Source organism: Ursus americanus, chromosome 5 (assembly GCF_024610735.1).
Source record: "Ursus americanus isolate L20-20 chromosome 5, mUrsAme1.1.p, whole genome shotgun sequence".
Lineage (NCBI taxonomy): Eukaryota > Metazoa > Chordata > Mammalia > Carnivora > Ursidae > Ursus > Ursus americanus.
Window position 1 is genome coordinate 57,965,113 of NC_142131.1, and position 18,112 is coordinate 57,983,224.

At 40.5% G+C, this 18,112-nt stretch overlaps 1 protein-coding gene across 1 annotated transcript in view; it reads right to left on the reverse strand.

Annotated features, from left to right (window-relative positions):
* Positions 1-10,780, reverse strand: part of SEC24A (SEC24 homolog A, COPII component) — a 60,868-nt gene extending 50,088 nt beyond the window's left edge. The window contains exon 1 of the mRNA XM_045794667.2: positions 10,202-10,780. Within this exon, the coding sequence (XP_045650623.1) occupies positions 10,202-10,298 (97 nt within the window). The 5' untranslated portion in view covers positions 10,299-10,780. The remainder of the gene's footprint in view (positions 1-10,201) is intronic.
* Positions 10,781-18,112: the final 7,332 nt, after the last annotated feature.

Below are 18,112 nucleotides of genomic sequence, written 5' to 3' on the forward strand. Positions count from 1 at the left end.
AATGGAAGGCAGAAATGTAAAAAGATGGTTTCCTGAGAAAGGGAAGTTTCAACTAAGATCTTAAGAGTTAATCGGAGTTCCAGGAAAAGGAGTATCAAGACTTTCCAGAAATAGCCTGTGGTCATAAAAAGGCATTGTGAAGAAAGTTCAGTATAATAGAACAAAAGTCAAGTGACTGAGCAAATGTCTGAAGTGCAACAAGAGTTCAGAATTATTCCCTTAAAGAGTCTGGATTTCAGGGGCACCTAGGTGGCTCAGTTGCTTAAGCATCCAACTCTTTGATTCTGGCTTGGGTTGTGGTCTCAGGGTCGTGGGATGGAGCCCTGAGTCCTGCTCCACGCTCAGTACTGGAGTCTCCTTGTTCCTCAACCTCTGCTCCTCCCTGATTGTGTGCTCGTGCACGTGCTCTCTCTCTCTCTCTCTCATAAATAAATAAACTCTTAAAAAAAAAAAAAAAGTCTGGATTTCAGCCTAAGAGCAATGGGAGGCTTGGAAAGGCTACATGTGGGACACTTTAAATTTGCACATGAGGGAACCTCTTAGGATTAGAGGAAAGATTAGAAACTGAAAGGAGTCTAGAGCTATAATCCAGGCAAGAAACCATTGACTAAACAGTGGGAATACAGAGATGTTTGAATCAATAAAAACATTTGTCAAAAATAAATAAATAAATAATAAAAACAAAAAAATTAAAAAAAAAAACATTTGTCAAAGTTAATTCGTAAGTGTATTGTGGGTCATGTGAATAAAAACAGACATCTCACAGCCTAGTCTTATCATAAGATTTCACGGCATACCCTGTATTTTTATTTACTGTTTTATCATAGGCTAATGCAAAAAAGGCCTTCAAGCCAGGTGCAGCCAATGAAAGCCAAACATCAACAAAATGCACAAAGTATGGGCACCTGGGTAACACAATAGGTTAAGAGTCCAACTCTTGGTTTCTGCTCAGGTCATGTTCTCAGTCAGGGTCCCGGGACTGAGACCCACATCTGGCTTCATGTTCAGTCCAAAGTTTGCTTAAGATTCTCTCTTCCTCTCCCTCTCCGCAACATGCACTCTCTCAAATAAATAAAATCTTTTTTAAAAAGGCACAAAACAAGGGGGCGCCTGGCTGGCTCTGTCAGTAGAGCATGTGACTTTAAAAAAAAAGATTTTATTTATTTATGAGAGAGAGAGCGAGAGAGAGTGCACACACGAGTGGGGGGGGGAGGGGCAGAGGAAGAGGGAGAGGGACAAGCAGACTCCCCGATAAGCGGGGAGCCCAACATGGGGCTCAATCCCAGGACCCTGAGATCATGAGCTGAAGTCAGATGCTTAACCAACTGTGACTCTTGATCTCAGGGTCATTACTTCAAACCCCATGCTGGGCTTGGAGCTTACTTAAAATGATTTTAATATTTTTATTCTGAAGTCATTAATAAATTAAGTAGCCCATCAAAATTATAGATTAGAGATTATAAATGGATACAGAACACACCACTGTGACATACAAGTTATTTTGAGCACAGGGCATGAGTTCCTGAAATCTCTCACCCACCCAAAAGCAGAGCCTCCCAAAAGAATGCCAAAAAATTCAATTATCATAAATCTCCAGAAGGAACAACCAGAGATAAGACTCTTATCACCCAAGATGAGAAGTCTCCACACCACACCTAAACTACATTGCCACCAAACTATCAAATCTCCCATCTATTCTACTAAGCGTCCATTTATTTTTCCTAAAAATCATTTTGTTTTCCCATAAGTACCCTTCTCTCTTTCCCCTTCCCCTATTAAGATAGTACCTAAGAGCTGTCTGGCAGCTCAGTCAGTTAAGTGTCTGCCTTCGGCTCAGGTCATGATCCCAGGGTCCTGGGATCAAGCCCCACATTGGCTCCTGGCTCAGCAGGGAACCTGCTTCTCCCTCTCCCACTCCCCCTGCTTGTGCTCTCGCTCTGTCAAATAAATAAATAAAATTCCATTAAAAAAAAAAAAAGATGGTACCTAAGTCCCAAATTCTATCTGCCTCCTTGAGTAACATTTTTGTAAACTCTCATACTACATAAAAAAATTATATCTTCTCTCTTGCTGATTTGTCTCTTGCAAGTTTAATTCACAGGCCCCCGAACACCAAATGTAACAGTGTAGAAAAAGTTCTTCCCAACAACTGAAAAGAAATTTTATCTTTATTTTTTTTCATTTTTTTAAAAGATTTTATTTATTTATATGAGAGACAGAGAGAGAGAGAGAAAGTAAGAGAGAGAGGGAGAATGAGCGTGGATAGGGGAAGAGGGAGAGGGAGAAGCAGACTCCCACTGAGTATGGAGCCCAATGCAGGGCTCCACCCCAAGACCTCGAGATCGCAACCTGAGCCAAAGTCAGATGCTTTACCAACTGAGCCACCCAGGAGCCCCCCCCCCTTTTTAAAGTAGGCTCCGTGAGCAGCGTGGAGCCCAATGTGGGGCTCAAACTCACAACCCTGAGATCAAGATCTGAGCTCAGATCGAGTCAGATGCTCAACCCACTGAGCCACCCAGGCAACCAAGAACAGTGACCACGATAATCCCCCAAATGATGTTCTAACACGTTCAAAATTAAAACTATCCAATCAATTTTGGCTTCAGCCAAACATAATCGATCACATCATTTAATGTTTTAACTTTGAATTGTATCGCTTTTGTAGATGTTTTTATTTAATCCGTTTTAGTTTTATATTGTACAGAAGCTATAAACATATGAAGTTTATGCATAGCTTTGTGTTTCATATACATTTTATAAAAAATAATTTAACATTGAAGTTGCAAAGAAATATTTAACACCCATACATTACTTAAGTTTAAAAAAACTGACTGAAAAAATACAACTGATGGGATTTGATGTGGAACTGAATGTGTGAGTTCATGTGGGAAGTGAATAGAGGAAGCAATCAGGGATAAATAACTTCCCAAATTCTGACCTGAACAACTCAGTGGATGGCAGTGACATTCACTGGAAAGAAGGAGAAAGAAATAATTGGGGAAGGCAGAGAATAGCAAAGGGAGGAGGGACTGTCCAATTATTTTAAATATACTTTTAAGTGCCACCAAGAAATCCAAGTACAGATGTACAACAGAAAGACATCTATCTGCAGCCAAAGAGATGGGTTTCAGCTTATAACTTTCGGAATCACTGGCATATGTACAACATTTGATACCATGGGGATTAATGATATCCAGGGAGTATGTATAAAGTAAGAAGAAACGCAGCCACAGAAATGATATGAAAAAGTATTTATTGCTAATTTTTTGAAGATTTTTAAAGTTGTTTGGGGTTTTTTTTTAGTATAATCTCTATACCAATGTGGGGCTTGAACTCCCAAGAGCCCATGCTCTACTGACAGAGCCAGTCAGGAAATCCTAAAGATTTTATTTTAAGTAATGTCTACACCCAACATGGGGCTCAAACTCACAACCCTGAGACCAAGAGTCACATGCTATACTGACTGATCTAGCTAGACACCCCTACTCCTATCTTTTTTTAAAAAGAAAGAGAGAACCAGGTCAGAACCCTGAGAAATACCAACATTTAAGAAAGAGAGAGAAGGGACACCTGGGTGGCTCAGTCGGTTAACCCTTGGCCTTCGGCTCAGGTCATGATCCCAGGGTCCCGGGTTCCAGTCCCACAGTTCCCTCTGCCTCTGCCCCTCCTCCCCGCTCATGCCCTTTCTCTTTTTCTCTTTTTAACAAATAAGTAAATAAATAAAATCTTGAAAAAGAGAGCGAGAGAAGAAAAAAGCCAATAAAAAAAGGTAGAAATATTGAGAATACTACTGTTGAGAAATAGCAACCAAACCAAAAGAGTCTTAAACCGAAACAAGTATTGGTAAAGGACATCAATGCTGCTTGAAAAACAGCAATGAGAAATGAAAAATATTTTTTGCATTTAATAACTAAAAAGTCATCTGAGGCCTTATTTAGGGCTGTTTTGGGAGACATGTGGAAATAGAAGCCAAATTTAGAGAGGGTAAAGAAGAAAAGAAGCACTCAAGATTAAAATAAAAGCAGATGGCGGCACCTGGGTGGTTCAGTAGGTTCAGGGTCTGACTTGATCTCGGCTCAGGTCTCCATCTTGGGGTCATGAGATCAAGCTCTGCAAAGCGCTCTGCTTGTCCCTCTCCATCTGCTCCTCCCCCTTCCCCACCCCTCTCTTTCTCAAAATAAATAAATAACATCTTTAAAATAAAAGTAGATGATTGCTACTCAATTACCCAAACAGCAGCTTCAGAATCAAAGAGATATAGGTTCCACCTCTGTAAATTCCTATTCTACAGCACTCAATGGGATCGCAGAATTTTCATTAGTAAAAATGTCATGTACTAGGGGTTCTTATGTACACTAGAAGAAACTTTATGAAAAAACCACTGATGTGTCAAAATGATTGATATATGATTATTAATGAATCTAGCATGCAAAAATTAAAAAATACTTCTGTATACTATCCCAATAAACAAAAAATAAATTTTATTTTTTTTATTTTTTTTTTTTAAGATTTTATTTTTATTTATTTGACAGAGAAAGACAGCCAGCGAGAGAGGGAACACAAGCAGGGAGAGTGGGAGAGGAAGAAGCAGGCTCATAGCGGAGGAGCCCGATGTGGGGCTCGATCCCAGAACGCCGGGATCACGCCCTGAGCCGAAGGCAGACGCCCAACCGCTGTGCCACCCAGGCGCCCCCTAAATTTTATTTTTTAAAAAGATTTTATTCATTTGAGAGAGAGAGAGAGCACAAGCAGGGGCAGAGGGAGAGGGAGAAGCAGACTACCCGCTGAGCTGGGAATCCCACCCCCCCCCATTCAGGGCTTGATCCCAGGACCTGGCGATCAGAAGGCAGATAATTAACCATCTAAGCCACCCAGGTGCCCCCAAAACAAATTTTAATTTTACGAGTTTCTTCAAGAAAGCCTACTGAACAGTCACAAAAGAACAATGCATAAACTACCTCTTTCATGCAAATTTAACACTAAGGGGAAAAGATGTTGCCCAGAATGGTTTCCCCAAAATTTTCAAGCAAGAAAAAGACCTACGATCTTTGTATTCTAAAGCGAATCATTCATTAATCCATTCAGTAAATACACAGTGAGCTAATATTTGCCAGGGATAGTTTACATTTTCCATCTATCATGCATGAATCCAACTGAATGACCAATTCAAATTAATTCAAGGCTCTCCAGAGTATGGTTCTATTAATTATGGTGTCATACATGTAAGTATAAATAAAAGTCAGAGAAAAGTAACCAAGTATTCAAAAATACCACATTTGAGACAGCAATATGTTCCTTAAACCTTGAAAAGTTCCTTCTTTTTGTGTGTTTTTAAATACAAGAGGTTTAAAGGATAAATTAACAACTGGGAAAAGGTTTTTTTTGATTCAGCACCTCACCTCACACATTAAATATATTCTGATCACCAAGAGAGCTGACCAAATGGAACTTTAAGTGCAACAAATGGATGCCACTGTATGACTACAACTTGTGGATCAGTCACTAAAAAATAAAGGCTTTCAGAAAGCATTGGAAAGAAAAGAGCAAATGCAAGGAATCTAAGTGGGGATAGGGGCAATTACAGGATCTGGAAGACGTTTATAAAATGTGATGTTGAAATAGCAAAGAAACTGACTATATACTAAAAAAAGTGAGGGTCAGGTCATATATTAATTATAATCCAAAAGAGAATAAGCTAGGTGGCAGTTTTGAAAAATGTAAATTTAACTGTAATTATATGCATCCACCTACACAAAGAAACCGAAGAGAAGGTTCTGATCCTCGGTTCAGGCTCTAATTCAAGGTGCTAAGTCCTGAGATGCAGAGATAACAACCAGATAAACTGATTACAGTGGTTAAGTAAGACTGCCTAGGTTTGAATCTAGGTTCCACAATTTATTAACTGTGTGACCTTGATCTAGTTCCTTGCCCACTCATCAGTTTCCTTATCAGTACTTAACAGTTCTTACCCCACAGTACTGTTGTGAGGATTAAATGAGATGACTCGTAAAATGCAACCTAGCACTGGCATGGAATATGTAGCAAACAATAATTGTTAGTTCTTATGGTTACTACTTCTGTCTTTCAGGAACTTAGAGTCTATCAGCAGACAAACAAGAAGCTCAACACGGTAAGTTCTCATAGACATACACGAAGAGTTTGTGGAAGTCCAAAGTTACTGCCCCTACTGAAAACATGAAAAGACCACAATCATTACTATAGACCACATGCCAATTTTATTCATAGCATGCTTTGATCATGACTAGAGACTTCCTATATCAAATACACAATCATAAACATGGTTTACATCATAGTGAAACTAAAAAAGACCTACATTTCTGTCATGCCTACAATAGAGATAGCACAAGTCTAGCATTTAAACTGATGACCAAATAACACCCCCAACATATTCTACTGTTTTAGCTAATATTGTAAAAAAAATACACTGAAAAATTCATCAAAAAAAAAAAAAAAAGGAGTTGGAAATGACCTCTAATCTTGTTCAAGTGAATACATGTTTAGTGACTTAAATTGCAGAAGACCCAATTCTAAAACTTCCATTCAATAAAACTGATAACTCCTAAAATGTGCTAGACACCACATGGAAAGTTGGAGAGAGGATGATGTGCAAAAGCAGATATCCTTGCTTTAGGATTTACAGTCTAGAGGGCAGAAAGATATTGTTTTATGAAATTACATACATTAGGGGTACTTGAGTGGCTCAGCTAGTTAAGTGTCTGCCTTCAGCTCAGGTCACTAGCCCCACGTTGGGCCCCTTGATCAGCGAGGAGTCTGCTTCTCCCTCTCCTTCTGTCCCTCCACCTGCTTGTGCCCTCACTCGCTCTCTCTCTCAAATAAATACAATCTTTAAAAAATAAAAAATAAATAAAAATTTAAAAATTATATACATTATGCCAGGGAAATCTGAGTGGGACAGAGGGTGACAAATACCCTTCTGAGCTCTATTGTATTTGGGAAAAAGTGAACATTACATAAATATTACCAAAAATAAAATTAGTAAAACTGCAGTTTCTAACTACCTTGGCAAATTGATCCAAATAGTCAAAAAACACAACTAATTAAAAGTGGGAGTCATGGAGCACCTGGGTGGCTCAGTTGGTTAAACAGCCAACTCGATTTCAGGTTAGGTCATGATCTCAGGGTCATGGGATGGAGCCCCATGTCGGGCTCTGCACTCAATGTGGAGTCTGTCTGTCCCTCGCCCTCTGCCCCCCCCCCCCCCGCCAGAGCATGCATGTGCTCACTCGCTCCTTCTCTCTCAAATAAAATTTTTTTTAAAAAAGTAGGAGTCATGAGGAGCACCTGGCTAGCTCAGTCAGTAGAGCAAGGGACTCTTGATCTTGGGGTTGTGAGCTAGAGCCCCACAATGGGTGTAGAGATTACTAAAAAATAAAATAAAATAAAATAAAAATTAAGAAAAATTTAAATCTTTAACAAAAAAAGTGGGAATCACAATTTGCCTTTAGCCTTATTACATACTAATGAGATGAAAATATGCCAGTTTAAATAGTCTTGCAGTTTCACTGTCAATTTTTGCAAAGAAAATATATGTACACAAATCTATATAGACTTAGAAAAACCTATCTAGACAACCTTTAGATTGTAATGCAATGTAACAATCTACCACAGGAAAAAATGTCTTGGTGTGTCAGGAATTATATAATGACACCATAAAATACCATTGGAATTTACAGAAAAATGGAAAAGGTAACTATTCAGTCTTTTGATCAACTAAAAAATATCTGAACATTCAACTGAACTGTAATTTGTAATTTAAGAAAGCTGCATTGGGAGGTACAGGCTTCTGGTCATGGAATGAGTAAGTCATGGGGATGAAACGTGCAGCCTAGGAAATATAGTCAATGGGATAGTAATAGGGTTGTACGGTGACAGATGGTAGCTACACTTTGTAGTGAAGACAGCACACAGAGAAGTCCCATCAGTACTGTTGTATACCGGAAATTAATTTAACATTATGTATCAACTACAGTTTTAAAAAGCTACATTAACAGGTGCCTGGGTGTCTCAGTCAGCTAAACATCTGACTCGATTTCATCTCCAGTCATCATCTCAGGGCTGTGAGATGGAGCCCCTCCCACAGGACTCTGTGCTCACCAGGACTCCGGAGATTCTATCCCTCTTCCTCTGACCCTCCCCTGGCTCGCACTCAGGTGCACTCATGCGTGCTCTCTCTCTCTCCCCCTTCCCAAAATAAATAAATAAATCTTTACAAAAAATAAAATTAAAAGCTACATTAAATCTACAGTATGAGTATGTAAAAGAATATTTAAGGAACAATAACTGCCCTGATAGAGTTAACCAATAAAAGCAGATTTCAACACTGAACTTTTTTTTTTTTACCTTCTAGAGAAATACCCTCTCCAATTTTCCACCACATCCCTACTGTCTTTATTATGAGTGGGATGAACAACAAAGAAACCCAGTACAGGCCATCAGCCATTTTACTGAGAATAATTTTATAAAAACTTTAGAAATGGGAATTACAAAGACTTTCAAAATTATATCTTCAAAAGGCTATTTGTAGTCTTAGGATTTCCTTTCCTAAGTGAATCCTCTATTGGCTTTGGGCAACATGTGTACAGGGACTGTTTTCTTGTTCTCTTTTACATTGCCAAAGACAGAACTTAGAAAGTGTGCAACAAATGTGTTGGACGGAGTCAAATCAAGAGAGTGACAAAATCTTGCATACTACATATCACAGTGGCTAAGTACCTTTAGTATTTCAAAATTATCACAACTACACTTATATATAAACTTAGAAGCATATTTGCAGGATTTGCCATTTAAAGCTCATGTAAAATTGCAATCTATAGATTGTAAGAAAAAGCCACAGCCATATGACTTTTTTTTAAGGATACAGAAATTTACTGAATACACTGCAAGAGAGCAGCAAGCAGGACAGAAGAGGAGAGGCTTCTGCAACCGTATGACATCTTAAGTTTTTTTGCCTTAAAGTGAAAGTCTTAAAATGATTTCATCCTCAGTGTAAATGTTACTAAATAGCCTAGAATAAAATGTAGTTTACATAATCTGTTACTACAAATATGAGAAAGAACAATTCATTCAACTTAACACCATTACAGTCCTTACGCTTATTCTTGCTTCTGCCTACATACCTGCCTACTCATAGACACTTTTATAAAAGTCTTTTAGAGCCTTCTTTGTAAAGAAAACACTAGTCCTCTCTAAAAACAATGTAAATTAGGTATTTTAGTCACTGGCTATTTTCCCGAACTTCACAAAAATCTTAGATTACGATGGGCAACTTAAGTACATTAGTTTTATTCTACTAGTTTTGTTTCGATGAGCCAAAGATTTATTGGTAAATCAGTAACTTGGCAAGATACTGGCAAATAATCCTCCTTTCTCTAAAATAACAATTATAGTTAAGTTTAGCAAATCGCAATGTAGGACAAGTTAAAGAATCCTAGAAGACGCATAAAACTAACTCTCGCGCCAAGTGACAAAGTGAAGTGCCACATGTACACTCTCGACGGAGGTTCAGAGCTGTATCCAACCACTTTTGCAAGTGAGTAAAGACCTCTGGAAATCAAACAGGAGATCGTCCCCTATTATTTGGTTCTTCCAAAGCTGAGAAACTTAACAGGTGGCCTAAGTACAATTCGCGAAAGGTTCTGGGAGACAAGAGCAAGCCTTAAAGACGACTGCCAAAAGCACAATCATTCATCTCAACAAATTTTGACTGGGTACGCCCCCCACCCTCACCCCCACCCCACCCCCGCAGGCCCTGTGGAACTGAAATCAATCAGTCCCCGAGCTCTGCTTTCTGGAACACAGGGTGAAGTGGCAAGGAGGGGGAAAGCATATAAACAGGCACAATGAGTCTTGCATGCGAGTACTGAGCTCTGCACCGAATCTGTATCTTTCACCCATGTATACCCAGAGTGTTACATTCAACAAGCGCTCATTAATTGTTCACTGAGCGCATGAATAAATAAATATGAAACACTTAAGACGAGCCCGGGGCTGCGGCTGCATATTCGCGGCAGTCTCGCTGGCCCGGGCGCCCACCACCACTCGTTCATCAGCCCGGCCGGGAGGTCACCCTCTCCTGTCGCCAGAGGCAGCGGCACTAACCAAAGGTCAGCTGGAGCCCGGGCCCAGGCCGCGCCAGCCACCCGCCCCTGGCAGTACTTACCGTTGGTGTAGAGAGACCCCGAAGCCGAGGCGGCCCCGTTCTGGGCCTGGAGGCCGGCTGGGGCGCGGCCGGAGGCCGGTATCCCCGGCTGGGACATGACGACGGTGCGCGTCGGGGTTGGAAGGGGATGGTCGGGGTCTGCGACAGCGCCAAACGAAGAGCTGAAAGACGACTGCTGGAAACGGAGGGAAGGAACCACCGACTCAGGACTGAGGCGAGGAGGAGAGAGGGCAGCGCATCATGCCCTAGGCATGGCGCGGCATTCTTCCCAGCCCGCGAGCGGCCACGGCTTGGCCTGGGAGGTGAGGCTTGGGAGTCGGACTCGTGGGGCCGAGAACGCCGGGCTGGAAGGCGGTAGCCCAGCGAAAGAGAAGGAAAGACGCCCCGGCCGGAAGTGCCTGTCAGCCGCTGGCCGCGCAGGCGCAATCGGGACACGTGGCACTTCCGGCTCCGGGCTCGCCGCCGCTGCCGCGGTCGGTACGCTCTCTTCTCCCCTCGGGGCTGCCCAAAGGCCACCTGACAGCTCCGGGTGTTCCAGCCCGAAGGACCGTGCTAGACCTCGCCTGCCACGTCACTGAGTCTCACCGTCGGCCGGAAGTGGCGTGTGTCACTGCTACGGAAATCCCCGTCGTAGTGAACGTCATCTCGCGGGCAGGGCCAGAATCTGAGGGCAGGCAGGGCTTCAGTAGCCACTTTCGAGGGGTGGGACTGACAGTTCCTACCCTGGCGTTTGTGAAGATTACCTGATACAACAGACGTCATCGTCCTCTATTGAGACTATACCTCTGATAGCTGAACTGATGACTATTCATCGCAGTATTTCATTTCACATTTCATCATCATATTCCAGGTGTAAATTGTAAGGGAGTTTTTTTTTAAGGGAGTAATTATGTACATGTGTTAAAAGTGTAATCAAATCGAGGAAGCCTTTTTTTTTTGACCTGACGACTCACAACTAATTTTAATTTTGAAACTCGCTGATTCATAACATAGTCACGCGAAAGTTTACTAACATCACATTGAACAGCAGGTTTAAATGGCAGTTTTAGTTCCTCTTCTAGGAGTTTACAGTAAGATAAAACATTCAAACTTCCTTTCTGGGCAAGTCGACTTTTTTCTTTTTTCCCCAAGTCGACTTTTTTTTTTTTTTTTTTTTAGTTCTGAGGCCAAGGGGAGGTAGAAACCAGAGTGATAGGATAATACAATTAATTGATGATCTCCTTAACCATTGTAGCTACCTTCATTCTACCTAGGTTTTTCCTGCCCTGAGCTGATGACAAAGCTCTTCTTTAACTACAGATTTGTTCTGTTGATTAAAATGTCATGCCAGGGGCGCCTGGGTGGCTCAGTCGGTTAAGCAGCTGCCTTCAGCTCAGGTCATGATTTCGTGGTCCTGGTATCGAGCCTGCATTGGGGGGAAGTCTACTTCTCCTTCTCCACCTGCCCCTCCTCCCTACTTGCGTTCTCTCGCTCTCTCTCAAATAAACAAATCTTTAAAAAAAAAAAAAAAGAAATGTCATGCCAAGTATTTTGCAACCAGTGAGGGTGAAGTAGATATTACTTAATTCATTGAATATCAAATGCCTGCTATGAAATTTTGTATTTATATTGTACAATGTTATATTACATAATCATTAGAGTAAGAGTTAAACCACTGTGTCAGACCTAAAAAGGAAACAGTAAGCATTCAAATAACTAAGGGTTAAATTTTATCCTAACTCTATTTTTATCATTTGCCTCAGAACCTTACTAAGAACATATTTGCCCTGTATGGAGTTAAGCAATTAAACTCCTTTGCACAAGATACAAGTACAAAGGTTTCTTTAGGATGAAGATGATACTTTTAGTCAAACTGTTTCCCTATAACAAAATCCCAAATCATATATCCCAAGAACACTTAAAAATATAAGAAACACAAGCCTCTCAATGTTTTAAAAAGAAAACAGACCTCAGAGAGAAACTGTACCTTCCTGAGGTCAGACAAAATCACTGTCACTCTTCAAAGGGCCAAATGCTTAGACCTGGTCTCAAATATGCGGTAGTTTAATTTTTTTCTTTTTCTTTTTCTTTTTTTTAAATGCAACTCTTTAATTGGTTTATTGACCTTGGCACAGGAGTTTGATTTGGTTAAATCAAGCTTTCTTTGGACTTTGTTCTGTTTAAGCAGTATCTGTGTGTTGAGGGGGGCTAATAAGATTAGCCATTTTAAAACATAAATCATGGTTGGTTAAATAAGGTTAAATAAACATAATATCTAGTTAGTAAATACTGCTTTTTCTAAAATCCCCCCACCATCGTGTTATTATTCCCCAAAAAACTATGGTTAACTCTTTTCAGATGTTTTTTACATTTCCAACATAGTTTTAAAATATTGAGGAGAGGGATGCCTGGGTGGCTCAGTCAGTTAAGTGTCTGATTTCGGCTCAGGTCGTGATCCCAGGGTCCCAGGGCATTGCAATTGAGTCCAGCACGGGGCTCCCTGCTCAGTGGGAAGTCTGCTTCTCCTCTGCCCCTCCCCGCCCCCCCTTCATGCACACGCGCGCGCACTCTTTCTCTCTCAAACAAATAAATAGAATCTTAAAAAAATATTGAGGAGAAAAACAGCGTTTGTCATCTACCCACCCTCAGGGACAATAGGAAGTTAAGTTTAAGGAATTGAGGTGAGACAGCATAGTTAAAAAGGTAATTTTCTTTTTAAGTGTCATCCACACGTTGTCAAATCCTTCTCTGACTTCTTAAAGTGTGACTACATGAATATCAAGGAAAAATTATTAATGCTATTAACAGTTGTTAAGGGTATTGATTTTTTTTTTAGTTAACTGCCTGTATCCATCCTATAGTACCATATGCTTTTCGAAACTGATGTCAATAATACAATCTACCTTTTATCCTTGTTTTCCAGAACAACAGGACCCTTCTGCCACAGATACACCCTTCATCTGTGTATATATCAGATTTTCTGCACATTATTTTCAAAGCCTTCAACCCTATTTAAGATGATAAACAAACAAAAAAATAACTGACACTCCAGAGCCTCAGCAAGGAGACAGCACTATACAAAAAACATTCCATTGAAGTTGATTATTTTATTTTAGACCCAAAGAGGTAGACAGGCATTCCTTTTTTTTTTTTTAATGATTTTTTATTATATTATGTTAGTCACCATACAGTCCATCCCCGGTTTCCGATGCAAGGCTCGATGATTCATTAGTTGTGTATAACACCCAGTGCACCATGCAATACGTGCCCTCCTCACTACCCATCACCGGTCTATCCCATTCCCCCACCCCCCTCCCCTCTGAAGTCCTCAGTTTGTTTCTCATAGTCCATAGTCTCTCATGTTTCATTCCCCCTTCTGATTACCCCCCCTTTCTTTATCCCTTTCTTCCCCTACTGATCATCCTAGTTCTTAGACAGGCATTCCTAATAAAATTTGCTGACATGCAGAAGTGGACTCAGGCTCACACACTAGGGCCCCTTTGCCTGCCTACTCATCACTGCTGAATTGTCAGCTGATAAACAGGAACAATTCTGTTTACTTTTCAGAATAGGGGGAATTATTTTAGGTCCTTCGATTATTTAAAAATGTGTTCTATTTAAAAACAAACCAAAAAATGGTTTCAATTACAAACAACAGGTTTGTTCTGAAACTCTTGTGACTCCATTTTAAGAACAGTTCCTTTAGCCTCATTTGCCTTTGGCAGGACATCTGTGTCTAAAGTCAGTAGCTCCAAAGCTACATCACAAGAGCACTCATCTCACACCAAGCCTGCAAATCCCATCTTTCACACTCTCTCTCACTCACTACACTGCACAAACACTTGCTATTTCTCTAGCTACCCAACCACAAGCCTGCCTTTTACACTTGTTTCGATTCCCTCTAATGCTCTTCCCCAAAATACATGTGACTCAATCTCTCACCCCTTCAGCCTTTATTCATGTTAACTTATTGTTGACTCCTTCTCTGCACACCCCATACAATAGCACACCCTCCCTTCTCACTCTAACCCTCTTATCTTATTTTTTTTTTCATGGCACTTATCATCATTGTTAAATACTTGGGGCTATGTTTACCTTTCTTCAGTGGAATAAAATTCTATACATATCCTGCCCACTCTAAGGTAATTTTTTTGATTTCATATATGTCTTATTGTTTAGACCATCAGAGAGTAGAGACCAAGGATGTGTCCTTTTCACATCTGTATTCTCAGCACTTGACTTGGGGCCTCACCTTTAACAGGTGTTCGTTAAATGTTTTTGAATGAATGAATTTAAAGTGTCATCTTTTCCCATCTTCTATTTTGCCCCTCATCAATTCACTACTACAAGTTCATATTTCAAGTATAGCCTAAACCACATGACTAGCACTTGTTTGTAAATTATGTCATCTTTAATTCTTTTAGGTTCTTTTTTTTTTTAAGATTTTATTTATTTATTTGACAGAGAGAGAGACAGCCAGCAAGAGAGGGAACACAAGCAGGGGAAGTGGGAGAGGAAGAAGCAGGCTCCCAGTGGAGGAGCCCGATGCGGGGCTCAATCCCAGGACCCTGGGATCATGCCCTGAGCCGAAGGCAGACACTTAATGACTGAGCCACCCAGGCACCCCTAATTCTTTTAGGTTCTTAACTATTATGCTACATTGTGTCCCATCTGATACAGACCTAATAGTGTAACTGGTCAGGCCCCATCTGCCTGGAGTATCAGAGTATCAGAGATCTGAGATGGAACTTCCCCTCAAAAACCCATCTTTTTCATCAGACTCTCTGCTGAATGACCTCACCACCTCCTTCATTTGTTGATTAATTAATTTATTTAACAAATATTAAGTGGCTTCCATATGCCAGGTACTTGCTAAACACCAAGCAAAAACAGAACAGGACAGACAAGTTCTCTTCCTACTGTGCATTTTACAGTGGAGGAAACAGAAAAGAAAAATGTATATAAATATATTTTTTTAAGTTTAAAATTTGGTCAGTGCTATTGAAGTATTGGTACTAAGACAGAGTAGGAGCCTGATCTGGTTAGGATGGTCAGGACAAGAGGTGACATTTAAGGTGTGATCCAAAGGATGAGAAAGCTAGTTATACAAAGAGAGAAAATGGGAAGAAGCAGGGCTCTGGCCAAACAGAGCAGCACCTACAAAATGCAGAGGCAGGAATGAGCTTGCTGTGGTGAACAAGGCAGAAAGCAAGAGGTAAGATAGGAGAAGTAGAGGGGGCTGGAGCAATAAGAGTGTTGTAAGGGATTGTAAGGAGTTTATAGGCCATGGGAAGCAGTTGAAGAATTGTAAAGAGGGGAGTAATTTGATCCAATTCATGCTTTAAGATGAATGCATTTTTAAAAATGTGGGTGGGCACCTGGGTGGCTCAGTTGGTTAAGCGTCTGCCTTCAGCTCAGGTCATGATCCCAGGGTCCCGGGATCGAGTACCACATCAGGCTCTCTGCTCAGTGGGGTGTCTGCTTCTCCCTCCCTCTTGCTATCTCTCTCTCTCTCTCTCATTCATTCTTTCTCTCTCAAATAAATAAAATCTTTAAAGAAAATTAAAAATTAAAAAATCTGGAGTGCCTGGCTGGATCAGTGGGTGGAGGATGCAACTCTTGATCTTGGGGTCGTGACTTTGAGCCCCATGTTGGGCCTAAAGCTTACTTAAAAAAAATCCAACATCTGTGATGATAATTGATTGCAGGGAGAAGAATGGAATTCTTGCAGTAAACCAGGCCAGAGATGCCAGTAATCTGCAGTGAGGTTGTTATAGTGGAAATAGAAGTAATCCAAGTTAAAATTTTGGACTTTGATATCTCCTTTATTTTTGCTACTAACATGCCATCAATCATGACATCTTATAGGTTCCAATGTTTACAGCTTCTCACATACCACTCCGTATTTCTCTGTTCGCACTGACCCAACCCAGGCCTATGTTACCACTCACCTGCATGATTGGAGTAGCCTCATTCCTGATCTGGATTTTCAGTCAAGCTGTTCCAATACAACCCACACACTGCTGCCAGCAAACTTCCAACAACAACACTGAACATGATCCTGCTGTACTAGAAACCCTCAAAAGGCTCCATAGTTTGGGAGCCAAGGTCCCCAAGAGTCCAGCCCAAATCTACCCAATCAAGTCATAATACTTGCCTGGTGCTTTTCCCATCTCTGTCCCTTTCTGTAGGTTATTCTCTCTTATGTCATCCCTTCTGGATATTAATCCCCATTTTACCTACATAGGAACTCTAAGTGGCTAGTGATGTTAGAAGCATAGGTCTGTGGCTAGAGGTTGTGCTCTTATCTATTATATTCAATTAAAAATGCATCCATTAAAATTCAGAATTTAGAATACTTAATTACATGGTAAAGTATCTGTAATAAATGTTTTGAATTTTAAATGTTTTTTCTTTTTTAAAGATTTTATTTATTTATTTGACAGAGATAGAGACAGCCAGCGAGAGAGGGAACACAAGCAGGGGGAGTGGGAGAGGAAGAAGCAGGCTCCTAGCGGAGGAGCCTGATGTGGGGCTCGATCCCACAACGCCGGGATCACGCCCCGAGCCAAAGGCAGATGCTTAACGACTGAGCCACCCAGGCGCCCCCTGAATTTTAAATGTTTTATAAAACCATGTATGGTATGATTAAAATCTAATAAAAGTGGTTTTATCTGTGAGGTGAGATTGGGGGTGATTTTTGTTTGCATGAGGTATTTTTCTGGATTTTCCAAAACTTTTTACAATTAATATGTATTACTTTTATGACAAAAGAATGGGGGGGGGAAATATGCTATGTAGCCTTTAAGACTCTCCTCAAACACTAGCATCACCAGCCTCTTCACTCCCTCACCACCACCACCATTTCGTACATTATTATCCTCTCTCCCCCTACCTTCTTTGAGAGTTATGTGTGACTTAACACATTTCCCTGCCACACTGAAAGCTCCTTGAGTAAAGACACTATGTCTTGCTTATTGTCACAACCCCCCATTCCTAGCCATTTTACAATTTGTTGAAACCGGGAGTTTAGATTTTTTAGGGCTAACTAAAATGCCAGCAATATCAGGAAAGAAAGTCTATCCAGGATAAGAGCTATAATTTTGAGGAGTCCAGTGAAGTGACTTTGACTACTTAAAAGCGTTTGTTAAACCGGTTAACCTTAGGGGCACCGGGGTGGTTCAGTGGGTTGAGCATCAAACTGTTGATTTCTGCTCGGGTCTTGATTTCAGGGTCATGGGATGGAGCCCCATGTTGGGCTCCACTCTGAGTGTGGAGCCTGCTTGGAATTCTCTCTCTCCTTTTCCCTTTTCCCCTCCCCGCTTGCATGCTCTTTCTACAATTAAAAAAAAAATTGTTAACCTTAAAAATAAAACTGTCGGGTATCTTACTGGGGAAAAAAAAAAAGTTTATTCTGAAATAGCAGAGAATTGCATTTCCAGACACACAAACTAGGGCTCTGCAAGTCTGGAGAGCAAAGGAGAGGACCTTGCTTTATAAAGGAATGGCTAAATTGAGAGGCCTTTGTTATAAACAAAACATCCATTGGAATAAACTGGGAGCTCTAAGTGTAGTGGCTTTTCATTGGCTGAGTGGTGACAGTCTCTCATTGGCTGAGCTGTTGCTGGACAAAGAAATTCTTTCCTCCTGCTACGGTAGTAAAATATAGTCTTTTTCCTATGGGGAATGCAAGGTAAGTCTCTTCCTGTTGGGGTCTGCAATGGAGGAAGAGTGGTGGGGTATAAGAGCTCCTACTTCTGGCACCTGACTCCATTTTACTTTTATATATATATATATATATATTATATATATATATATATATATTATATATATTATATATATATTATATATATATTATATATATATTATATATATATATATATTATATAATATATATATATATAAGATTTGTTTATTTAAGTAGTCTCTATA